This window comes from Carcharodon carcharias, chromosome 16 (genome assembly GCF_017639515.1).
Source record: "Carcharodon carcharias isolate sCarCar2 chromosome 16, sCarCar2.pri, whole genome shotgun sequence".
Lineage (NCBI taxonomy): Eukaryota > Metazoa > Chordata > Chondrichthyes > Lamniformes > Lamnidae > Carcharodon > Carcharodon carcharias.
Window position 1 is genome coordinate 52,108,934 of NC_054482.1, and position 27,015 is coordinate 52,135,948.

At 38.7% G+C, this 27,015-nt stretch overlaps 1 protein-coding gene across 3 annotated transcripts in view; it reads right to left on the reverse strand.

Annotated features, from left to right (window-relative positions):
• Window positions 1-27,015, reverse strand: part of c16h1orf112 (chromosome 16 C1orf112 homolog) — a 48,203-nt gene that overhangs the window by 14,877 nt on the left and 6,311 nt on the right. The window contains exons 4-17 of one of the 3 annotated variants that reach the window (XM_041207776.1): window positions 26,808-26,912; window positions 25,523-25,663; window positions 21,742-21,907; window positions 19,065-19,149; window positions 18,570-18,708; window positions 16,996-17,085; window positions 12,797-12,861; window positions 11,739-11,887; window positions 10,491-10,620; window positions 9,165-9,351; window positions 8,495-8,577; window positions 8,168-8,219; window positions 5,291-5,380; window positions 1,858-2,043 (exon numbers count right to left, since the gene is read on the reverse strand). In XM_041207776.1, coding sequence (XP_041063710.1) covers window positions 1,858-2,043; window positions 5,291-5,380; window positions 8,168-8,219; window positions 8,495-8,577; window positions 9,165-9,351; window positions 10,491-10,620; window positions 11,739-11,887; window positions 12,797-12,861; window positions 16,996-17,085; window positions 18,570-18,708; window positions 19,065-19,149; window positions 21,742-21,907; window positions 25,523-25,663; window positions 26,808-26,912 — 1,668 coding nt within the window. The remainder of the gene's footprint in view (window positions 1-1,857; window positions 2,044-5,290; window positions 5,381-8,167; window positions 8,220-8,494; window positions 8,578-9,164; window positions 9,352-10,490; window positions 10,621-11,738; window positions 11,888-12,796; window positions 12,862-16,995; window positions 17,086-18,569; window positions 18,709-19,064; window positions 19,150-21,741; window positions 21,908-25,522; window positions 25,664-26,807; window positions 26,913-27,015) is intronic. The other 2 variants (XM_041207777.1, XM_041207778.1) reach the window with 2 other exon arrangements.

Sequence of the window (27,015 nt, forward strand, 5' to 3'; positions counted from 1 at the left end):
TGTCACGTTAAGGGGAAACCATCACTGCAAGAATGTCAATAGACGTGGATAACATTATGAAAACGTTGGACAGTTATATATGTCTAGAGTAACCAAATTAGCTTCATTTTCACAAGTGTAATGATTTGTTTTGTGAAGGGTGTAGCTACAAGGTAGAGTGGCAGGGACAGGTGGATCCTGTTTCCTCTGGGGTTAGATCATTGACAGGCTATTACATCTGGAGCTTGGTAGACAAGATGGCATCTCAAGGGGGTCCAGCATTATACCAGTAAAGTTTTTTGATGGTCAAGAGGGGATGCATTAATTTTGCACATTTGGAAAGCTGGTGGGCTTTGGCTCCACAGCCCTATATGAATCTTTAGCTGCTGTGTGGGCAGTGGATTAAAGTGCTGTTGAAATCAAAGTCTGCATTTTCGTTGCAGCTCAGGCAAATCCTGGTTTAAGCTGACCAAAATGGTTATATAAATTGGGAATTACAAGTCCACTATGAGAGTTAGTGTTGGCTTTGCTGGTTAATAATATTTTTCTTTAGCAGCAAGATGGTGAGCTACTCCCTACCCTGACCCCAAATGTTGAGTCTGGCAAGCTGAGTACTTCACATTTGTAGGGCCGATGTCAGGTTTTTTATTAAGACTAATAGAGAACATTCAAGAACTTAACATGCAACTCACTGCAAGTTAGTTGGGCAATGACACAAACCCCCAGGCTTTTTGGGGACGGATCACTGGGGGTGGAAACAGACTCCTCTTTGGTGGGCAGGTGAGGGGGTCGAACAGGGAAAGGCGGCTGAAGTAGATAGTGAAGCACAAGATCTATGATGCTAGGAGGGCAAAGGCTGGAATGGACAATTCACATTACTGAAATTGTCTGCTACATCAGGAAATTCCTACTACTAAGAGTGTACTGTGTTCTTCCAGTTTGACAAAGAACATTAACAACACAGGATCTACGATAAAGGTTCAAGTCATGAAGATATTAATGTATATAATGTTATTGGAAATTATTTTTAAATTGGACTTGTAGTAGAGCCTGTGTCTGTGGGTGCGTGTGTGTGTGTATGGCTTAATTGGATTAAAGCCAGATAGTCTGGGTGCTTTGATGTATAGTAATTTTGAGATGTTAATTGGGTGAACAGTAAGGTAAAGATACATTTGCATTTGTTGAATAAACTATTCAAAAGAAGGGAGTAAAATCTTGCACCTAGCTAGGAGACACCAAGCAATATATAACTAATAAAATTGGCCCTATGAAAGAGGTTTTAATGTTAGAAGAGGTGGAGTTCAAAGACCTAGTGATACAATGAGAATTTACATTCAAAGAGAAAGCTAGGTATAACCCAAGAGGGGTTTGTGTTTGCAGATCAGTGGCATGTAAGATCTAAGCAGCCTGTAAGCTCTACTGTCTGCAAAGGAAACAAATTGAAAGAAACCTCATTTTGAATTTGTAAGATCAAATGTGCTTTGCTTTGTGTCTGTTTAAAGTCTATGGGTTATTGTTGCCTTGGTGAAGATTTACCTGGGAGTGATTCATTTGGGGATTTGTTGAAAAGTTATTATGGTAGTAATTTGTAGACATGTGTATGTGTTTAAATTTGCTGTTAAATGTTTAATTTAATTGATATGAAAAGCTTCTTGAGGCTTGGTAGTTTTATCCTGAATTTAGAGCTACATCTCAAACATACCAATTGAAAACATAGGTTGTGACAGTTGTTCAAGTTTCTCTCTGGGATTTAAACAACTCAGCCTTTACAAACTGCTGTGTCATAACAGTGCAACTTATGCATCTATAATGTAGAACAAGGAAATCTATTTGTTGTATCTTTGTTGATCTCTAATGAAATTGGGCATTATGTCTTACCACTTGTTCCAGTTCTCCCAAGGCACGTTTGCTACTCTGCCACTTCAGGCACTGGTCAATTGCTGTCCTGGTGATGTCAGAAGTGACAGGTTTCTGAAGCTCAGGGGTCAGAGCTTTAATACTGACTTGTCGCCACAGCAATAAGTTGCTAGTCTCCTTGGGAGAAAACTTCTCCACAAATACAACCTGTATATACAGTGAAAGGAATATGATGACTCAAAAGAAAATGCACTACCACTATAACCAGCAAGTTTCTTTCAGACAAGTCCTCACAAGCCTTACCGAGTGATGTATCAGCTGACTGTCACAGGACAATAAATCTATACCTCTAACCAGTAATTGACTTTTATCCCTCAGCCTGGGGGGGGCAAATTCTTATTTTTACAATGCCAAAGGAGATTGGAAAACTACTACAGAGCTCGTTAAAAAAATCAGTTTGCCTGTTACATTCTTTTCTTCTTCCCCCTTTCTCCTGAAAGCATCATATGTAATAATTCTATTGAGCCCAGTTGTTCTCCACTACATCCATTCCATGTCAGAAAATTGATGGTACATATCGGTAGAATATCTAACCATGAAAGACAAAACAGCCAACCATCATTCACGCACTTTCAGGATTGGATAGGACAAATACAGAAAAAAAAAATTTTTCTTTGTTCATGGGACGTGACCATCGCTGATATGGCAATACTTATTCAATTCCCAATTATCTTCAAGAAGTATGTGGTGAGCCACCTTCTCGGACCACTGCAGTCTATGTAGTGTAGATACACCCACAGTGCTGTTAGGGAGGGAGTTCCAGGATTTTGACTAAGCGACAGTGAAGGAACGGCGATATAATTCCAAGTCAGGATGATGTGTGACTTGGAAGGGGACTTGAAGATGGTGTTCCCATGTGTCTGCTGCCCGTTCTTCTAGGTGATGGAAGTCACTGGTTTAGAAGGTGTTGTTGAAGGAGTCTTGGCCAGCTACTGCAATGCATTTGTAGATGGTGCATACTGCTGCCTCTGTGCACTGGTGGTAGAGAACGCATGTGTTTCAGGTGATGGACAGGGTTCCGATCAAGCAGGCTTGCTTTGTCCTTGATGGCGTCAAGTTTCTTGAGCGTTGTTGGAGTTGCACTTATCCAGGCAAGTGGAGAATATTCCATCACACTCCTGACTTGTATCTTGTAGGTGGTGATCAAGCTTTGCAGAGTCAGGATATGAGTTACTGCAGAATTCCCAACCTCTAGCCTACTCTTGTAGCCACAGTTTATATATGGTTGGTCCAGTTCAGTTTCTGGTCAAGGATAACCCACAGGATGTTGATGGTGAGGGAATCCAGAACAGGATGACACAATGTGAGCCATTTACCAGTGAGATCTGGAAGCACTTTTACACACAAAAGCGTCATGGAAAACTGGAACACTCACTCTGCAAAAAGGCTGTGGATGTGAGATCAACTGAAATTTTGAGGAATAAATGGAATAGATTTTTGTTTATCAAGTGGGAATATCAAGTGATATTGAACAAAGGGTTGTAAATACAGTTAAGGTACAGATCAGCTATGATCTAACTGAATGGCCTACTCCTGTTCCTATTTGATCTTGGGGGCAATTCCCAGTGATTTTTAAAAAATTCATTTATGGGATAAGAACATCGCTGGCAATTTGTTGCCCATTCCTGATATGTTCATTAGACAAAAAAATTGTGCATTTATAAAGCACATTTCATGTTCTCAGGGCATCCTAAAGCACTTTGCAGTCAACAAAGTACTTTTGAAATGTAGTCACTCTTCCAATGTTGTGAAATATAGCAGCCAATTTCCACACAATGTCCCAAAAACAACAGCTCCCATGCACCCTCCTTGTCAGTGTTCCATCACAGTCTCATGCTGCTGGTGCTCCTATGCCCGCTGATATCTTGCAGAGGATCTGTATTGGTATCGTTAGCTAGGGCAGCAAACGATATCACTAGTCATTCAGCAGCTAGCCATCTATGAATACTTATGAAACCATACGTGGCTCAGCAGCACCACCACTACAGACCAAGCCCTAAAGGACATAGCTACCCTGACTAGGTATGCGCCAGGTGAAGAGGGAACCAACAAGAGAGAAAAACATACTTGAGCTCAACCTCACCAAACTGTCTGCCACAGATGCATCTGTCCATGACAGTTTCGGTAGGAGTAACCACTGCACAATCTTTGTGGAGAGGAAGTCCTGTCTTCACATTGAGGATACCCTCCTTCGTGTTATGTGGCAGTACCACCATGCTAAATAGGACAAATTTTGAACAGATCTAGCAACTCAAAACCATCAGCAGCAGCAGAGTTGTAATCAACCACAATCTGTATGGCCTGTCATATCTACCACTCTACCATTACTCTCCACTTGCCTAGATGAATGCAGTTCCAACAACACTCAAGAAGCTTGACACCATCCAGGACAAAGCAGCCTGCTTGATTGGCACCCCTTCCGCAAACATATACTCACTCCACCACCAATGCAGTGTCAGCAGCATGTGCCAACCACAAGATGCACAGCAGGAACTCACCAAGGCTCCTTAGGCAGCAACTTCCAAACCCACACTGCTACCATTTAGAAGGACAAGGGCAACAGACACATGGGAACACCACCACCTGGAAGGTCCCCCACCTTCCCCCACCAAGCCACTCACCACTTTGACTTGGAAATATATCGCCGTTCCTTCACTGTCACTGGGTCAAAATCATGGAACACCCCCCCAACAGCATTGTGGGTGTACTTACACCACATGGGCTTCAGCGGTTCAAGGCAGCAGCTCACCACCACCTTCTCAAGGGCAATTAGGGATGGGCAATAAATGCTGACCTAGCCAGCACACCCACATCCCAACACTCACTAAACCTGTCACAAATTATTGCTACAAATGTGCAATTACTGATTTACCCCCTTCCCCAACGTAAGACTTTCAGGGTGTAACATAATTTTAGGTTCCCAGTTACTTTATCCCAGTGCAAAATCTATTCCAGCCACAAGATGCCACTAATAAACCATGCAAACTGTCCACCTTCATTAATGCCATAAATGCAGAACTGCAACTGTGAATTATCTCAAAGATTTTAAGTAGTCAGGTTCAGAGATAGTATTATCCTTAATATTAGAAGTTCCACAGTCAAACTCTTCCAACCCCTTTACCAGATAGCATGGTTTACTCACAGTCCCCATAATTATAAAGTAAAAGTGGCAGCACTTTCTGTATAACCATGACCCATTAGACTATTTCATTCTAAACCTTTACGGTTATACACAGCATGATAACTGTTCAAAGCTCATCTCAATTTATTAGTAAGATCCACTGAAATAAATGCAACCTGTCACTATTGCCAAAATCCTGGAACTGGTTTGTAATCTGAATTTGACAATAGGTTAGTCAGTATCATGTCCAGCCCTCCCCTCTTACAAACTAACCTGATGGTCTGCTGCCATGAGAAAAAGCATACGTCGGAGCAGTAAGGATAAATGGGACAGCTGGTAACACTCTACACAACAAGATTTTACCTGAAAATGAAAACAGGATACTATATCAGTAAATCAAAAAATGCACTAAACTAGAATAAGGTTCTCCTAAAGTGATAACTTACTTCTTATTTACAATACATATCATGACATAATATTGCACCCTCTCCATAAATACAGCCTTAACGCAGCCAATAAAACTTTAGAGCAATCTCAAGCTCTCTCTTTATGGGTGTGGGCCCACAGTATAAATATGCCCAGAATACAGAATTAATCCATAGTCATAAACTAGATTAAGAGAAAGGAAAGTTTATTATCTGTGAAAGGAAAATTTGAAGAATCTTTAATCCAAGGATAAGATTAGCCTATATCTAGCTAAAAAGAAAACAGTGTCAAGTAACCAGCATGAATTTCAAAAGGAATACTTGTGACTAACAAGTCTCTGTAGATGGGGGAAATGCAGTCAATGTATTGTACATGGACTTTAGGAAAGCCTTTGACATGTGAGGTCACTAGAGAAGATTAAGTGATATGAAATTAGGGGGTGAGCAACAAACTTGATTGAACTCAAAGGGAGAAAACAAAGTGGGAGCTAAAGGCAGTTTTCGGAGCGGTTGTGGTGTATATCACTAAATTGGATATTGGCTTAGTGGCCAACGTTTGCAGATTATACCAAAATAGGAGACAATATTGTTTTTTTTTATTAGACCAATGGACGTTGCAAAGGGATAGTGACTAGATGGGGGAAATGAGCAAAAATGAGACAGATAAAATTGAAAGTTTATAAGTGTGAAGTGACATATTACGTTAAAAAAAAAGCTGTCATGGTACTGAATGAAAGTATGCCTGGTGCTGCAAAAGAACAAAGGATTTGAGGGATATAAGTTCCCAGGCCATTAAAGACAGCACCTCAGGTTGACCTCTTGGTTTTGAATCTGAGGTTATATTACAAGAGGTATAGGATATAAAAGCCAAGAAGTAATTTGTACTAAATCTTAAGAAGACTTCAATTAAAGTACTGTGTGCAGTATTAGGCTTCACATTATATAAAGAATCCAATGCACATTCACTAGGATGGTGCCTGGTATGTAGAAATAAAAATACAAAGAAAATTTGAGTCATTCTTCATTAAACACCACAGATCATGGGGTGATATAACAGGAGTGTTTAAAATTCTGAAACACTTCAGACATACAGTAGATAAAAGTAGATTATTTCCACTAATAAAGGCAACTAGGGATGGGCAATAAATGCTGGCCCGGCTAGTGAAGCCCACATCCTGTGAATGAATTTTTAAAAAAATTTAAGGGTCAAGAATGAGGGACTTTAGATATAAGATTATATGCAAGCTACTTAGCACAGAAAGCAGGAAAAGCTTCTTTATATAGAGTATTGTCCAAGCTGTGAAATTCACTTCCACAGTTAATGGTTCAGGCAGAAACTGTCAACATTAAAAATTAGATTCGATAGAGATGAGGAAAAAGGGGTAGCCTCTGGTGGAGAATTAATGCCAGCATGAACTGGTTGAGCCAAATGGCCTGTTTCTAAATTGTAACTCACGTATTTTTATATGAGATGACTGGAGAACAGTTTTAAGGAGCCAGTTTCAACTAAATCGGGCTTATGATATGATTCAAATGAAAGATGTGCCACAATTTCAGGCTGTAGACAGAAAAATAACTGTTCACAAAATGGCTTTCTTCTTGTTGACAATAAGAACATCCTTTAAACTTAGTACTTTAGTGCTACGAACAAGAAATCTGTTTTAAAAGCTTATATTTTCCTCTCCACAATTGGCAATGCAATCAAATTTTCCTGCTTTTTAATCTTAGTAACTAATTCTAAATTCATATAACCGGAGGTTCTGACAGATGCTTAGTGGTACTATCATGCGCAAGATGATGATGCCTTGAGCTTATCACTGTGTGTCTATCTTCTTCACCTTATACAAAATCTTTAGACTACATGACATGAAAGTCAGTATGCTGGCCAGGAAAAAACTTGCTGAAATTCTTCTTGAAAAGAAACATCAAGGGGACAGAGTAAAGTTAAGTATATGTCCTAAAAAAAATATAAAATATGACAATATATCCTCATTTGCTTTTGTTCAAAACAGCCTTATGGGGAACAGCTGAATCCCAGCTAGAAAAGGCACCATTATTCAGCCTTCCGATCGAAGAGTTGTGCTGGATTGGCAAACAAAATATAAAAGATGGCAATCCCCCATGAATGATAGCTAACTGAAGACTGAATTGGATGAATGAAGATGCTTCAAATCAATTTATTTTTGTTCAAACTATTTGAAATAGCTTTCCATTCCCCACAAATTTTCTCTCATCCCAAAGGCACTGATACATTTTGCAGCACAGTTTCATGTGCCATTTACAAGCTCTAGTGCCTCACCCAAGTGGCTATTCTACACAAGTTAGGCAAACTGTAAGTAAGCTCTTCCACCTTGACAAGCATCTCAGCTCCATCCAATCCTGTCATACCCAATGTACATCTATATGTATTTGCACTTTCCAGTAGCAATCATTGAACAACAGCCAAGAGTGATCAAGAATTGATCAATTTTCTCAGCCCTACCGCAAGAGCACTGCAGCCAACTGCAATGCCCTAAATGCAACTCCAGCTCAGATTAAAGTTTTTTTTTGGTGAGCTTTCTGGAGAAAATATCAATTCCTTATTCCCAACCAATTACTATGGCATTCCTTTTTAACATCAAATTGCCAGTTTTCTTTTGTCAAAACTCAATTATGAAATACATTTTGAAAAAGACAGACCCTGCTACATCATCTTGCACAATATTTTATCATTTTAGTTGCTTACCAACTGAGCAATGAGAAAGACATGATGCGCACAAAGTTCAGCACTTCCATAACTGCAAATGAAAATATATAATGTAACAAACACAGAATAGGATATTTCTACCAAAAAGATGTGCCAAAACATTTAAGCTTTCAACAAACAATTTTAGGTCCCAAAACGATTGTGTAATACCATATACAATCTACTTAAGATCTAAGGATTCAAATATTCAAATGTAAGGCAGGTTGATTAAAATACTTTTTTTTAACCTCCATCAAAAGAAATAGGTTAAAGGATTTGTGCAGATTGCAAATTTAATTATATTTCATTTTGCTACCCAGTACCTACCGTGCAAGGAAACACCATGCATCTGTAGCCAGTAATGCAGTTAACATGTGGGGACTGAGTACAGTATCCAATAATGTGCATTCCTGTAATAAACAGCACAGATTTGTAATCATTATCACAAATTTAAATAGAATCCTTACTGATTATGTTGTACTGAAATATTTAACTGTAAAGAATATAATAATTTTTCTATTTTTAATCTATTCCCAATTCTTCAAAATAGGTTTGTAGTGGCTTGAACATGAAACTCTATTTGTGTGCTGTTGTACAACTGTAAATTTACTATTTCAACAACATCTTTTGCAGAGATAAAGAGCAAGAAGAAAAACTATTTTAAAATGTTAATACAAACTCAGCAGGATTCATAAACTATCTGAAAAACTGTCAGCTAGTCTTCGGAGTCAGTAAGAAATTACCAACAAAAATAAACACTTGCATCGTTGAACACTGAAGTACACGTTAAACACTATGCTAATGGTCTCTTTGCAAATGATAGTACCTGTAGCATCTAGTGGAAATACAGTAATAAAGCATGCATTTTCATCTTCATTTTGTAACTAATTTTGAGAGTTATTCTTAGTGCAATTTTAGGGAATACAAGGTATGAAAATTACTCTTCAAATCAACTCAAAGAATGGAACATTTACTTTAAGTTAAAGTTCACACTTACCAACTCTAGAAAAAGAGAAGCCGGAAGGGATGTGATAAAAGAGCACAGATGAGTACAAACATATTCATAAAGGCTTATACTTTGCTGAGCCTGTCCCTTACTCATCACTCCTGGCAACTGGATCGGCAAGGAAAGCTCTGCATAGCATCGCTGGAAGTTATGAAATAATACATGGAACAAAGGTAACCTGAGGGCAAATAAAAAGATAAAGATTAGGTGCAAACTCTTCTTCATTGCTGAAAAGTTTGTAATCCTTTGTGGAATAGCATGTTGCTTGTCATGCTAGGGTGCCACTGCTGAAGACAGTCACTAATCCTGCTCAGAAACAGAGAGAAACTGCTCAAGAATGTCTGCTATTCTGTGGCAGATTTCAAGAAGTTCAAGACTTAGAAACAGAAAAAGAAATAAGTCCTCCAAGTAGGAAACTGTGCAAGTCTTGGGTGAGACCCATAAACTAGGAACCAGCAATGCTAGCACCAGTGTTGGGCACCATCAAAACATTTTAAAACAGTCTGTTTTGTTCACTGATTTTCTTTCTGCTCCTCTGTGAAAGTCTGGTAAAATTGTGAAATTGCAAAATCTGCCACACAGAAAGGATATTGTGCTCTGCTGAACTGCTCCATTCCCCTGCTGTGATTTGCTTGCATCAGTATTTATTTCTGTATCTTAAGGAGTTAGTAATTATATTCCGTACAAAAATGTCAAAAATGGAATTCTTCAACATTCTCATTCAAAAATATCAACAGTATGTCAAGCAAGGTTAATTTAAATGACTAAAAAATGGTTAACTTCATGATAAAATAATCTTATGCAATATTCACTCATCGTATTAATCCAGTCATTAAAAAAAATGTTTTAAATACTAAGTACATGGTCACCAGTTTAATTTTAAATCAGCCATGTATTCAAAGTGCCAGTGGCCTTTCTTTGGCCTCATCCCCCAAGTTCAGATCAAGTTACCAGCTGGTACGATAACAGGCTGAGTTTACAGTCAACATGCTTTTTATTTAACGAAATGGGTTAAAATTGGAGTCTGTATTAAACTGTTAGTAAGCAGAGCAGACACTGAGTTGAAGATCATCAAATACACATATAACTCAGTACCACACCACATTGTGCAATTATCCACTGAGTTGCTGAAGTTTAAATCCATTAATGAAAATTTGTGGAGTGTAGAGAGAATCCTTTAGGATTTTTAATATATATGTAAATAAAATGCTACACAAAGGCATGCAACTATATGAGCTCTATTAAGTGATCTTGTGTAGCAACTAAACTGCTAAACATGGTCCTGTTTAATTTTATTCATACAATAGTTGCTCTCACCTTGGCCCTTCCTCTGAAAACTGGCAGCCAGAACACCAAAGACTTTGAACCTCCCAGGATTGTGATGTAAGTTTGCCCATGACATTAATCAGCAGCAAGCACTGTGGAAAGGCCAGCTCTGAACTGAGATCTTAACATGAATGGAAACAGACATTTAGCAAAATTCCATCAACAAAATCACAGTTGGCTGAATCAAACGTTTAATTATTATATGTGACACTAAAAATACTCATTAAAAATCTGTTATAACGAAACTCAAATCAACAAGTACAATTAAATAACTAAAATCACTGCTCTGTTTGTAATTAGGTAACTATTATTAAATGGCATTTGAAGTGTTAGAATGCACTGTTGGTTGCACAAAAATCTAGGATTTTGACTACCTGCTTCTTGGCGTATGGTTCTGTATGGAGATAGCTTCAATGAAATAGAATAAGATAGAAACAAAACACACAATCATTTAACTTGCCCCATCCTAATTCCCAAAATAATTTCAAAAAGGACAACATTTCTGAAGAAAATGAACTATTCGCCAAAGTCAATGTTTTTCTCTTTTCAGTTTTAAATTTAGAATGCAACCAAGGAAGATAGGATTGACTGAATTAGAATGCTTATCCGTTCATTATCATGTTGACTTTCACATATTTATGGAGAAATTGGTTCAAGTGGCCCAGCAGACTATTGTTTCCCTAGGGGCAGGCAGCTCACATGCCATTACCTGCATGATGTTCTTCATTGATAGCAATGAAAAAAGACACAAGGCTACTCAGGTGGTAGCCTGCAGCACTGCCTGCCCCTGGGGAACTAGATGTCTGTAGCGCCCCATGAAGCAGAGCCACGCAAATTAATTTCTCTCCCTGAATTCCTTAAAATCATGATGTTTGAAAGCAACTTATTTATTTTTAGATCTAATGCGCCAGGTTCAAGCTGAACTACTGCAAATAATACTATACACAGCTATGGCTACGTGTGCCAATATGATTGTGAGAGGTTATTATTTGCTGTGTATTGCAAGCATATTTAAGATCTTATACCAAATACATTGCACAAACGTGAGTCACTTGTCTGACATTTCATCATCACAGGATGAATAATTGTGCAAGTCTGATATTCATTAATGTTATTATAGGGCAACTTTAGCTGAAAACTGAATATTGTTGCTTCAAGTCAAAAAAGGATTAACTTCACCTAGATTAGTCATTTTTAAGGAGGTTAAATCAATATTCAACCACCATTCCATAAACTCACCCTGGTTATCGCCCAGCATCATCTCCACAAAGGGCCTGAAGGACACTAGCCGCGAGACAAGAGCATCCAAAGCAACTGGGACAACGGAAGCAATTTGATCACAGGGTCCATCAGACAAAACTGGTGCATACAAACTAGGAGTGATTTTACTGCACAAAGAATTAAAATGAAAAGTTAGTGTTTTCCAATAAGTCCAAAAGTTATTACAGTTCAAACTTACATTTTTACCACCTTCTTTAAAAAGTAATTTTCTTGCATTCTTGTTGCACCTGGCCCCAGGCATGTTGATGCAAATTGAGGAAAGGTCATCAACCTGAAATATTAACTCAGTTTCTTTCCCGACAAATGCTGCCTAGCCTGGTGAATATGTCCAGCATTTTCTGGGGTTTTTTTTATTTCAGGTTTTCAGCATCAGCAGTATTTTGTGTTGTGGTTGTAAAGCTCTTTGCTCCCAGGTCACTTTCAATGCAATTAAACTAACTAATAAAAAGTGCACAAGAGATGTTTGTGTTGACTTGCCCACAATCGTCCTTTCCTCTCTAAAGAAAAACATTTCATATCTACATAGTGTATTCTCTCAATTGCCGAGGCAAGGCCAGCAATCTACTGTAAAAAGAATCACAGAAATAAACAGAGTATCAGAGAAAGCCAAAACCTTTACTACAACTCAAATACTGCAGGACAATGCAATTTAAATTAAGAATAGAGAGAGCCCGGAAAGCGTGTGTATCAAGAGAGAACAAATTAAGAATCAATGTAATTCCTTTCATGTGCAAATAATTTTTGATTCCCCCTCCCTCGGTTCACTCATGCGCTTTCAGCATCCATTAAGCCATATCCCAGCAAGAGTCAACAACTTCAGGAAAGGGCGAAAACGGAGGGGGAAGAAACAAACCAACCCATCCCGTTCTTTTATGGAATAAAAACTGGAAGATAACCCACTAAGTTCCAAAACAGTGACCCTCAGAAAATCAGATTATAATTCATCCATATTTTTGTAAATTTAATCTATAGATTAATGATCAAATGCAGAACTGCAGTTTGATGTATAGCCTTACCTGTACACCTGAAGGTAAAGTTGATGCAGTAGATGACAAGACTTTGAAAGGAAATCAATGAACTCCTAAAGTTGAGAATAAAACAGAAATCAGAATTTAGAAGATTGATGCTACAATCAGATTAGAAATGAAAATGCCAGTTAAATTTGGTTTAATGAAAACGACCATCTGAAAACTTTTAAATGCACAACTAACTTCATTATTCTCTGCTACTCAAAAACTGAGTATTATAGCTCAAGACTATATTTTTCCTGCTGAAAATGATAGTTAATGGCAAATATAATGTTTTAAAACTTAGATTCCTTAGATGGATGTTGGTTCATTCCAGCATTTATCAAAAAGATCAAAGCTACCACTTCCTTTATCATGATACTCACTTACCAATAAAAGTGCATGCCATCGCCATGCAGTGTTCAACCATACAGTGGTGCAACAGGAGTGATATTTTGCCTCAAATTTTAAAATAACAAGTAGAAATTATATTGTCTCATTTGAAGCAGTAGGACTGACTAATCAGTGCAAAGTAACAAATCCAATCTCTGACTTCCAAATAATGTTAAAATAAAAGTATACCCGAGATGACTGCAAAATTAAATACAAGAGTCAAGCTTCACATTATTGCCTTTAAATAAAGAATAATAATGTGTATTAAAACTTTTACTAAAATAGCAACTCTTGAAATGAGTAGCATTCACTGGGGAATACATACACAAGATTTTACAGCATTTGGGAACAGGAGTAGGCCAATTAGTCCTTCAAGTCTGTTCAACCATTCAATGAGATCATGGCTGATCTATGAGCTAACTCCATATACCCACCTTTCCCCCCATATCCCTCAACACCTTCACTTAAATATCTATCAATCACAGGTTTAAAACAAACATTCAACCTAGCATCAATTGCCATTTACAGAAAATAGTTCCTAACTTCTACCACCCTTTGCATATAGAAGTGTTTTCAAAGTTCACTCCTAAAAGTTCTGGCTCTAATTTTTAGTTTATGCTTCCCAGTCCTAGACTCTCCAACTAGAGGAAATAGTTTCTCTCTATCTACTCAATCACTTCCCCAATTACATCACTGTCTAAACCTTTTAAATTCCAGGGAATACAGCCCTTGTTTGTGAAAACTCTCCTCCTAATTTAACCCTCGAGTCCAGGTATCATTCTGCTAAAGTTATGCAGCACTACCTCCAAGGTCAATGTATTCTTCCTAATGTGAGGTGCCCAAAACTGCTCTCATTATTCTAAGTGTGGCCTAACCAGGGATCTGTACAACTGTGGCATAAATTCTTGTCCTAATTGTGTTTTTCATAAATGGGAGGTGTCTGTCTGGGCTGGGTTTGAAGTACTGCGAATTATAATCTTCCTCCAACTTTTCTATTCATTGCCTTTGGTACATTTTGTTTCCCTATTCTGTTACTTCAAGTGTGACACTTTCAAAAATTTCCAGTGGAGTAGAACATAAATCACTAATAAAGGTTTTGGGTCATTTCAGACCTGTGAGAGCACTAACTCCCTTGCTTGCTGTGTTGTTTCACTGTTTTAAATAATTTATGTAAGATAATATATTCAATATACATACAAAGCAGGGAGGAGTGGGGGTAACTGCATAGTTCTTTGAAAGAGCCAAAGGAGGCATGATGGGCTGAATAGCCTCCTTTTGTGCTGTAGCATTCTCATTCTTTACTCTGGTTCATTCGATATAAAGGTCAACATTCCATTCGCTTTTTTGATTATTTTCTGTACTTCATGATACTTTAATGAACTATATACATGGACCCATCCCAAGTTTCTTTGGACCATTTTTCTACCATTTCACTATTCAGAAGGTATCTGTTCTATACTTTGTGGGTCACATTTTCCTACATAGAAATCTATTTATCATAATTTTGTCCACTCACTTAATCTATCACTATCTCTTTGTAATTTTTATTTTTCCATCAATGCTGTTTACAATGCCACATATCTTTATTTCATCAAAATAAGAGCAAAATACTGCGGATGCTGGAAATCTGAAAAACAGAAAATGCTGGAAACACTCAGCACATCTGACAGCATCTGTAGAGAGAGAAATAGAATTAACGTTTCAAGTCCATATGACTTCTTCACAGCTGAAGAGGTAGAGATGTGATGGAATTTATATTGTTTAATAGGTGGGAGCTCACAAGAGATTTGACAAAGATGTCACAGTCACGGGGGTTTAGGGAAAACATAAACTGGATTAATAAGAGGTCAAGATGGAGGAGAGAGTTCATGGTCTGAAGTTGTTGAACCCAATATTAAATCCAGAAGGCTGTAAAGTGCCTAACTGAAAGTTGAGGTGCTGTTCCCCCAGTTTGCATTGGGCTTCACTGGAACACTGCAGCAGGCCAAGGATGGACATGTGGGCATGAGAGCAAGATAGTGAGTTGAAATGGCAGGCAACAGAAAGGTCTGGGTCATGCTTGCAGACTGAGCAAGGTTTTCCACAAAGCAGTCACCCAGTCTGTGTCTAGTCTAATGTAGAGGCGACTGCATTGCGAATGCAGTACACCAAATTGAAGGAGATGCAAGTGAAACGCTACTTCACCTGAAAAGTGTCTTTGGGGCATTGGACAATGAGGAGGGAGGAGGTAAAGGGGCAGGTGTTGCACCTTCTGCGACTGCATGGGAAGGTGCCATGGGAAGGGGATGAGGAGTTGGGGGTGATGGAGAAGTGGGCCAGAATGTCATGGAGGAACAGTTCCTTAGTAATGCTGACAGGTGGGGGGGAAGGAAATATGTATTTGGTGGTGGCATCATGCTGGAGTTGGCAGAAATGGTGGAGGATGATCCTCTGAATGCAGAGGTTGGTGGGGTAAAAAGTGAGGACAAGGGGGACCCTATCATGGTCCTGGGAGGGAGGGGAAGGGATGAGGGCACACTCCGCTCACCACTGGGCATCTATCACTTGTTCTTATGTTTTGCTTTCAGAAAGTGCTAATCCTTGTTCTGCTATTAACACATTCTGCTATCTCACCTTTATGCCACTATCAGCACCTTCTTTAGTCTTTAACACTACCATTAACACTTCCTTTGTCTTGAGTCTATGAAATTTTTGTCAAATCTCTCCTGAGTTTCCACCTATCTCTGACCTTCTATTTTGCTCCATCTGCTCCAACGCCCCCCCTTAAACAGTATAAAATCCATCACATTTTTACCTCTCTTCAGCTGTGAAGAAGTCTCATACGGACTTGAAACGTTAACTCTGTTTCTCTCTCCACAGACACTGCCAGACGTGCTGAGTTTTTCCAGCATTTTCTGTATTTATTTAATCAAACTTGGAAATGTAGCTTTTTATCTAATTATCTAAGTTGTTGATAAATAAGGTGAATAGTTGAGGCCTCATCACAGATTCTTGTGAGACACCACCAGTTACAACAATTAAGAGTATCTGTCTGAAATCCCTACTCTGTCTCCTGCTGCTCAGCTCATTTTCTAAACCAGGTCAATAATCCGCCTTCAATTCCATGAGCTTCAACTTTAGTTAACAATGTCTTATGAGGGACTTTATAAAATGCCTCTGGAAGTCTAAATAATTAACATTCATTGACAATCCCCTGTCCACTGCTTTAATCATCTCTTCAAAAAACTGAATTAGATTTGTCATTACAAATCCAAACTGGCTCTCTCTGATCAGCTGAAAACTTTCAAGGTGCTGCTCTATCCTTAATTATAGGCTCTAGTAATTACTCAACAACAGATGTTAGGTTAAATGCCTACAAATTCCTGCTTCCCCCCTCTCAACTTTCTTAAACAGCAGAATGACATGCACAATTTTCAAATCTAAAGGGACAGTTGCTGAATCAAGAGAGCTTTGGAAGTGTATAGTTAGGAAATCTGCAATGTTCTCACCTACTTCTGCTTAAACACTGGGATAGAAAGCATCTGATCCTGGGGATTTGTCACTCTTCAGTGTCACAATGTTCTTCATTACAGTTATTTTGCTTGCACTAAGTTTGGTGAGTTCCAATCCCTAATTCAATATTAGTTTCCTTGGGATGCCAGGTATGCTATCCTGTTCCCCTATTATAAATACTGACAATGTAATTATTCAACATAGTCATCAATTCCTTATTTTCAAATACAATATTGCCGTTATCAGTTTTCAAGGGACCCATATTGCTCCTGACCACCCAAACATAATTTTAAAAATTAAAACTTGATAATAGCTCGTATTACCTTTACATAATGCACCAGTGTGTTGGCAAAAAAGCGACACAGCTTCATGGTCTTCTGGAAGAGTTTGCAATCTGTACTGTTTGCATTCCCCTGGAAGAAGTGCAGATGCTTAGGAAAATATAAACCTCAATCATTTTACATTTACCCATGAAAGCTCGTGGGAAAAAGTTAAGTCTTACAAAAAGTCAGGATTCAAGTACACTGGCTCAAGTTAACACAGATCTCAGCAACAGTTTACAAAAACAGCATAGTTTGGCTAAACAGTGTGTCTAAAATGTCTAGGGATTTCAAAGTTCCTGTTTGGAGACATTGGGAACGAGTTAGTAATAAGAGACAGCACAATGAGTCAAGATAACAAATAATAAGGAAGGAAGCAAGGAGAATACAAGGGATAAATTGCAACAACTTAGGAGGTACAAGAGAACCTGCTGATGTTTCTAAAAAGTAGTTTTTCAGATTGTTGGATAGCATCAGGAGTAAAAGTAGTAAATTTTCTAACAAGTCTGTTGGCTTTTGGAAAACTGATTGAAAAGCAAGAAATCTTGGGGAGGGATGGGAGAAGAGAGAAATGGTTCCTGCTTCTGATAACTACCTGAAAACACCTGTTGGAAAGTATGCAAGATTTACTTGGATGTAATACTGTCCTGACAGTCAAACAGTCTGTTGTCACTCAATATTTAAGCACACATATGAGGGACCACAAGTGACTTATCACAGGCTTTTTGGTGCTTATCCTAACATAAGTCAGTGTCTTCATTTTTTTTAAGCACAGCCTAGTTGTACAGGCAGATAGTGGAGAGGAACTGACTAAAATGGAACTGGTGTTCACATTCCAGATTTTCAAGGACATGTCCCCTGATTTTGAAGGCTGGGTAGGTGGGTGATGATGAGAGAATATCACTTTCGCCCCAAACTAAAATCTCCAATGACTTCCTTGTTCTGCTAATCCATTCATTAGAATCTAACATATCAGTGTGACTGGGTCAGTTTCAGGATAGTATCTTTCCTGTTAAGTTTAGCATGCATCTCTCATTTGCCACATATATATCTTGCATTACAACTTATTTTTACATCAAGCTTGAGTATCGTGTCTGTGCATTATTTGTATCTATAAAAGTTGTAATCCTGGCTGTATAGGAGGAGTGTTCAATCTGCCCTTGATCATAAAAATGGCATACAGTGCCACCAATATCAGCTATTTCGCCAGCAGTGATACTGTAGCTCATGGACTTTGGAAAACTTGCTCCTGAAGTGTTTGAAGTCGTCCATTTTTTCCAGTGAGAGTAGCATTACCTTATTGTATATTTTGCCAAAGACAGGGGCTGTCAGTAGGATAAGAGTTACTGTACCTGGCAACTCAAGACAGCAACGGATAAACTCTTTACATCTGTCTATTCGTTCCCCCCTCAATCCTGCCTGCATAAAGTAGATGCTCAGCTGTCCTACTTCAGAAAAGGATAACTGAGAATTACTCTTGCAACTGACAATGATTGTGCTGCTGGGCTAAAGTTTCACTGGTCTCCTAAAATGTCACCCATTAGACAAGTTTTATATTTAAAACCAAGGATTATTACCATTTCTGCAGGTTGGTTCATTTGTTCAGCTAACTGCAAGCATGAGTTGAAAGAATAGAGAATATCGCCACAAAGACCAGCAACAAGTTCATCATGTGGTAGCTTTGTCTCGATCAATACCCGGTGCTTCACACTTATTCTGGAACAGAATGTCAAGCTGTTACACAAAACATTACAAGTGTGCTTATTTTTCTCTGGCCAACTGAGTGAAAAAGCAAATCAATTTCAAATCAAAGACAGCTACACTTTTATTTCATTCGCTATAGTTAATTGTACACCTTTCCTCTCCATTACCAATGGTCAGAAGTGGCCAGCATTTAATGGGCAAATATCAGTTGGACAGTAACATCTGCTTCAGGATGAAGTATATTTAGAACTGGATAGTGCAAGAATTATCTTTGTAAAATAGCCCAAAATAACAGCACAGGTCTTCTGGAGAAACTGAAATTTAGAAGGAGTCAAAGAAAGTGTTTTGCCAATGTAGTCTGTACTTACTTAATAAGGAACTTCCATGTGTTAGCATGTAGGGCATGATCCATTTTGGAAATGACTGAACAAATCTTCAAAACATTGTGAACCACTGGAAAATATGAGATAATTAGAAATACGCAAGTTTACAAAATATGCCAAAATGCCACCAAAGATGAGAAATATTTATCTGTGATGTCAATATCCAAGAAGCACTGCCATCACCTTAGCAACACAACTCAACTGAAGGCAAATTCTCAGAAGTAGCCTTTTAAAACAATATGGCAGATGAAACTTAATGCAGAAAATGTTAAATGTTGCATTTAAATAGGAAGAATGAAGTCAGGCAATATAAAATAAAGGGCAAAATTCTAAAGGAGGTGGTAGGAACAGAGTGACCGAAGGATGGTGGGGTAGGATGTATATGTGCACAAGTTGTTGCAGGTGGCAAGGCAGGTTGAGAAAGTAGTTAAAAAGGCATGTGGGATCCTGGGTTTTATAAATAGAAGCATAAAGTATAAAAGCAAAGAGGTAATGATGAACTAAGAACAAAAAATGCGGGAAAAACTCAGCAGGTCTGGCAGCATCTGTGTAGAGAGAAACAGAGTTAACATTTCGAGTCCGTATAATGAACCTTTATAAAACACTAGTTCAGCCTCTGGAGTACTGTGTCTAATTCTGAGCACCATACTTTTGGAAGGATGTGAAGACATTGGAGAGGGTGCAGAAAAGATTTATGCGAATGATTCCAGATATGAGAGATTCAATTAAATGGATAGATTGGAGAAGTTGGCATTGATCGCCTTAAAGAGAAGATTAAGAGGAGATTTGACAGAAGTGCTCAAAATCAAGAAGGATCTAGATAGAGAGAAGCTACTCACACCGATGGAGGAGTCAAGAATCAGGGGACACCAATTTAAAGTAAATGGCAGAAATACCAATGGCGACATAAGAAAAACTGTCTTTACACAATGAGTGGTAAGTATCTGAAATGCACTACCTGAGTAGGTGTGGTGGAGACAGAATTGGAGACTTCAAAAGGGGATTAGGTAAGCACCTGAAGAGAAAAAAATTTGCAGGGCCAAGGGGAAAGGCAAGTGGGAAAAACTGAGTTGCTCTTTCAAATAGCTGGCATGGACACAATGGGCCAAATGGCCTCCTTCTGTGCTGCAACCATTCTACGACTCTATGATCTTTTAAAATTGATAGTATTAACATTCAGCTCATTATGAAAGGGCTGGAATCACAAATCCTTCTGAATGAATTTATTCCATTTTATTCACAGCTGCTGGTTGGAGTAGGAGGCAATTTCATCCTTGGAATAACTAACAGCAGGAAGGTGTATTCCGAAGTCGATTTTGACTCACTGGCTAAAGTGACGTGATTAACAACACAAAAAAACCTCACAAGCACATTGAAATGTACTGGTCATATATCCATACATGTCATTTTTTCAACTCGCTGAATGTTTACAAATCAAAAATTAAATTCAATATAGGTACCCTACTTTGCTGCAATTGTATTTCACAGTTTATTTTGTTATAGTTTCTATTATGCTAAAGAACCTTGGATAAGGAATATTGGATTGGATTTTTTTATGAGTAGCGAACAAATGGTGCCAGCACATGCCTACAGATTTTCTACAGGTTTCTGCACAGAAAGTGGTGTCAGACAAACCTCACTGTGCCCTCTACATGGCATCTGGGAGCTGTGTATCTCCTTTAACAATTCTTCAACCTGATCAGTTAATGAACATCACATAGTATGAACCAGGAAGTGCAAGTTAGAATAGTGAATTCAATGTCAAAGCAGGTACAGAGAACGTGAAATAGAGACAAAGAAAAATTGAATTAAGAGAGAGCAAGGTAAAAAGAGACAAAAGGAAAAGTTTTTTTTAAAAGTATTTCGTTTTTTTTTTAATTTTCAACAATAATCAAAAGCTGATGGAACAAGACACCACATAAATTCATTTTCGTTGCCAGAGAGGTTCTTTCACAGTCACTAAAGCTTCCATGCTATCAAAAAAGTACTCAAACTGGAATAGATAAACTAACTTTCTGTTAGTTTGGTCCGCAACTACGTCAGTACAGGAATCACACAACGGTCAACGTGTTTGAATGGTCAGTACAAGAATCACACGATGGTCAATGCGTTTGAATGGTCAGTATAAGAATCACACGACTGTCAATGCGTTTGAATGGTCAGTACAAGAATCACACGATGGTCAATACGTCTGAATGGTCAGTACGTCTGAATGGTCAGTACAAGAATCACACTACGGTCAATGCGTTTGAATGGTGAGCCAGACATCGAGATGTCATTTTCATGCAGCTGAAGCAGGGGCAGGGAATTTCCGAGAGCAACTTTGCACATTCATGTTTAACTGCGCTTATGCACTTGCCAGAAGTTGCTGTCCAATTTGCCCATAAATAAATTGACAGTGTTAGCCTCACCATTATTTTTACATTGAAATCCAGCCCATTGTCATTCAGGTCTACTGTGATCTCAATCACTGTGAAATAAAGTAACACGTATATTGCGAATTGAGGGTTCACCAAAAGCCAAGAAAGAATTTTGAACATGAAGGGGATTAAAAGTACACACAAAAATTCAAATTAGTATAAATATGCATATGCATTTTAAATAGCATGGCAACTTCCAGAAATAACACACCAAACTCAAAAATAGAATATTCCAAACGCACCTATCACCATACATGCAATGTCATCACCAGTAGCATCAGCCGATTCCAAAACTATCCGATCCAGGAGTTCCATGAAGCCCTTTTGAAGGGAATATGCTTCCTTAAATAAAGATTGCAACAGGTCCGCAACCAAATGCAAGCGACCACTGTACAAAGTCTCACTGTCCTAAATACAGGTTAAAAGCAGAGCTGTCAGCAAAAGGCCAATCCATGTAAAAGACAGAGTTTAGTATAATGATGAGCAAATGGCTTAAATTCACCACAAATGTTTCAGAATTTGTTTCACACTTGAGTACTTGGCCTGAGGTAGAAACTCCGGGCAGAATTTAATGCCCTCCCTCATGGTGAGTCTGGTGGTCGTGGGGGCATCAGGTGGGAGGGTGGGGTGCCCCGATTAAGTCCTTGGCAGTAAGACCAGTGGACAGCCTACCCGCCCAGAATTGGGCGATTATGTCCACTTAAGGGACTCATCCTGAACAGTAAACCCTGATGAGGTTGCTTGTGGACTTCTGCTGGTCTCTCATTCAAAAGCACTCAGTGCCTGATCGAGAGACCTGACAGCAGGAAGAGCGGGCCCAGAGAGCCATTCCCCTACCCTTGCTGCCAACATCACTCACCAGCTATCCCCGTCCCACAATCCCCCCTCCCAGCATCACTCACCTGTGCCTGGGTCCATAGACAATCCTGGCCCTCTGGAGAGTGTAGTCCTGGCAGCAGCCACTGCCTCCCCATTACTGAACAATGAACTGGCCTCTGACTGGTCAGCAGAATTCTGCTTGCTGGACTTCCGCCCCTGGGGTTTATGGTCCCAGGGTGTCCCGCTGCTGCCCTGTTAAGTGCCTAACTAGCACTTAATTCAGCATGCCTTCCCCAAAGGAGGCAACGTAGAGCACTTGCCAGGTCTTCAGCCACTAGGTGAGATCCCAGTCTTCTCCTTTAAATACCACCTTCAAATCTGATTGCAATTTGATATCAAAAAATGTACAGGCATTTGCTAGCCGAAATGTACTATGCTGAACAGCAATAGAATTAAAACGTATTATAATCAGCCCAAATGCCAGCTCTTACAGAAGAACTATTCTATTGCCTCTCTTTGACTCTCCTGAGAAATAATTATGTTGATCCTAGGAGAGGAGAGAAAGACATAGCAAAAGACAGAGAAAGACAAAAACTGACAAAGTGAGAGAGAAAAAAAACTGTATTTATTGAGCACCTCTAATGTTCTAAAGACGTAACTAACTTACAGAAAATATATTTCTATTCTAGTCAATGTTTCTTTGAGGAGAGGGTGATGATAGCAATTTTAAATGGGAGGAGAAAAGTACCTGGAGAGTAAGGTCTGCTTAAAGTGTCAGCTAGCATGGGACCAGGCAGGTAAAATGGTGTTCAGCATTTGTAATGTGAAAAAAAGAGAACTCCAAGAGGGCATGGGGGAAAATAAAGGATCAAAATATCCAGGTTCAAGGCTAGGGTATGGGAATCTGGGGAGAGATTGGGCATGTAGAAGGCAGAAGAAGCAGTCCTAGAAAACAGCTAAAGCCTTCTGATACTTTGTTCAGTAATCAGTGTCACCTTTGGTTCAGTGGTAACAATTGTACCTCAGAGAAAAAATATAGAGATTCCAGAAACTTGAACACATATTCTCAGCTGACACCTTAGCGCAGTACTGAGGGAGGGCTGCAGCAAAATGTCATCTTTCAGATGACTGTTTAATTTCTGGTGCCACCTACTTTCTCACATGGACATAAAAAAATCCCATGGCACTGTTTGAAGAGAAGTGGAAAGCAATGAAGAGAGCAGTGGAGACAGTTCATTGAATGTTTTTAAGGCTTAGCTGGATAGATTTTTGATTGACAAAGGAATCAAAGGGAGCAGACAGGAGAGTAGACGTTGAGGTCACAATCAGATCAGCTATGGTCTTATCAAATGGCAGAGTGGGCTCGAGGGGCCAAATGACCTACTCCTGCTCCTGATTCGTATGTTCATATGTTCGGGAGTAGCCATATTCAGGTCAACATTTATTCCTCAACAATCACCACAGAAACAAATTATCTGCTCATTTATCTCAACGCTGTTTATGGGACCCTGTTACATGGAAACTGTTTGATACAAACGAACAAGCAGTAGGCCATTTGGCCCCTTGAGCCTGTTCTGCCATTTAATAAGATCAAGGCTTATCTCATAGTAAGCTCAAATCTGCATCCTGCCTACCCTCGATAACCTATTGCTCCCTTGCTTACTAATTTATCCAACTCTACCTTAAAAATAATCAAAGACTCTGCTTCCACCGCCTTTTCAGGAAGAGGGTTCCAAAGACTCATGACCCTGAGAGAAAACATTTTGCCTCATCTCAGTTTTAAATAAGCAACCCCTTATTTTTAAAGAGTGACCCCTAGTTCTAGATTCTCCCACAACAGGAATCATCCTCTCCACATCCACCCTGTCAAGACCCCTCAGTATATATGTTTCAATCAAGTCCCCTCTTACTCTTCTAAACTCCAGCGGATACAAGCCTAGCCTGTCCAACCTTTCCACATAAGACAACCATTCCAGGTATTAGTCTGGTAAACCTTCTCAAACTGCTTCCAGCGCATTTACATCCTTCTTGATATAAGGTGACCAATACTTTACACAGTACTCAAGGTGTGGTCTCACTAGTGCTCTGTATAACTGAAGCATAACCTCCCTACTTTTTTATTCAATTCCCCTCACAATGAATGATAACATTCTATTAGCTTTCCCCTAATTACTTGCTGTACCTGCATACTAGCCTTTTGCAATTCATGCACTAAGACACCTAGATCCCTCTGCATCTCAGGGTTCTGCAATCTCTCACCATTTAGATAATAAGTTTCTCTTTTATTCTTGCCAAAATGGACAATTTCACAATTTCCCACATTCTATTTGCCAAATCTTTGCCCACTCACTTAACCCAACTATATCTTTTTGTGGCCTCCTTATGTCCTCTTCACAAATTACTTTCCTACCTACCTTTGTGTCATCAGCAAATTTGGGAACCATCCAAGTAATTTATATAAATTGTAAACAGTTGAAGACCCAGCACAGAATCACTGTAACACACCACTCGTCACATTTTGCCAACCTGGAAAAGACCCATTTATGCCTACTGATAGCCAGCCAATCTTCTATCCATGCCAATACGTTACCCCCTACACATTGAGCTTTTATTTTCCACAATAACCTTTGATGCGGCACCTTATCAAATGCCTTCTGGAAATCTAAGTACAGTATTGTCCACCAGTTCCCCTTTATCCATAGCACGTTACTTCCTCAAAGAACTCCAATAAGTTGGTTAAACATGATTTCCCTTTCACAAAACCATGTTGTCTCTGCCTGATTACCTTGAACTTATCCAAGTGCCCTCCTATAGCTTCTTTAATAATAGCTTCTATATATAGCTTCTAGTTCCCTATATCACAAAAGGGACAAAACTTCAAACTTTTTCAGGCTTTTTAAGAGTGCTTTGGGAGATCCAGTGGTCATGTAATAACTACATAAATGCAAATTATTTCTCAAGTCAGTCTTAATGGAGATTACTAAGCTTTTCTGGCATTTTTTGTCTTTACTTTAAATTTTCAGCAGCTGCAGTGTTTTGATTTCTGTAAAACAAACATCATTTACCTCCCTACCCACCAAAAAGGGAGCAAAATCCACTCAAAGAGGATGATATTCCTGATGCCAGTTCAAGAGCACCCTCATAAATAGGGAATGACCCAAATAGAAAATAAAACATTTCTGTAGTCGATTTCATGTATTTCACCTTGCAGTGATTGAAGGTATTCTGAAGGACATGGAAGACAGCCAAGGATAGTGAATGGATGCTTGCTAAGGTCAAAGCCTCCTCAAATGTGCACATATGATGAACAATATTCATCAGAACTTCCAAAAGCTGAACCTGAGACTGCATATAGAAAACAACAGGAATTATATTAGTAATTTATAGATGCAAGTGTGCAGGTGAATCACAAACCTTGTTTAGAAAACATTCTATTTTGCAAGTACTAAAGACAAATTAACAATATTCAGTTTCTCCCTCAGTCTTTGAAGTACAAGTAGAACTAATAAAAATGACTAGTACAATTTTATTATTTACCAGACTGCACTTAATCTCAGCTTAATTAATATTCCAAATCATTTTACAGAGGGAAATTATTAAAAGAAAGTTTATAAAAATAATATTGCATCAAGCTATGGCACAAAAGATTCCATTCCAGGTTCCTCATTATGCTAATTTTTGGGCATGTTAGGTTTCAAATATAAGACAGCTAAGGTCCAATTCAACTCTGCCCTTAGCTATTTCAGAGGCATTCATGGAGTACATGTGGTACTGTAATTATTTTTACTTCCTACACTTGTCTGCATTAAGTTTTATCTGCCATTATTGTGTTTTTACTTATTTTGTCCAACTATAATTTCTGAGCTGCCTCCTGCAATTTCATTGACTTCCTTGTTTGATATAATCTTCAAAATTTGCTGCTTTGCACGAGTTTCTCATTCCAAGTAACATATGTAAATTAGAAACAGTAATTGTACAAGCGTTGAATCATGGGGCATCTCATTCAACATTTCTACTCACTCTGGCACAACCAGTACATGTTTTCCATCCTTCAGCCATTTTTTTTTTCATTCTAAGAGTTTACCCAAAAGCCCAACAGTTTGAATTCAACAGATAGCATTTAGCGTGAAACTTTTTCAAATGCCTTTTGAATAGGTACACAACATTACAAGCTTTACCACAGTCCACCTGAGTTGTCACTTCCACAAAGGAGTCGATTAAATTGGTCAATCAGGATCGTTCCTTCTGAATCCACATTGACTACTATTTACTATGCTTTTATTATACAGGCAATCCTCAAGTTTACTCCTGACAATGAGATCTATTATTTTACAGAATGGAAGTTAAACTAACAACTCTATAGATGCTTGTATTTGAACTCAATCCTTCAGTGGTTCATTCACATCACTAGTGTCACATATAGAAACTTGCAAATATAAAATGAAGATTAATAATAAAAAATAGCCATTTGAACTTTAAAGGGTCCTACCTGTATAGTGTTCCTCAGCGCTGCCTGCAGTTCAGTGCTCTGACTGGACAGCCCTCCTGCCTGCTGGGATAACTTATTTGCAAGCTCATCAAACAAAGTGATTACCTAGCAGGAAGAAAACCATCATGGATTTATCTTTCAGCTGGGGAATGATTTGTGATCACTGAAGCTAAAAGAATGAGGGGAAATAACCTTATTTATTTCTTGT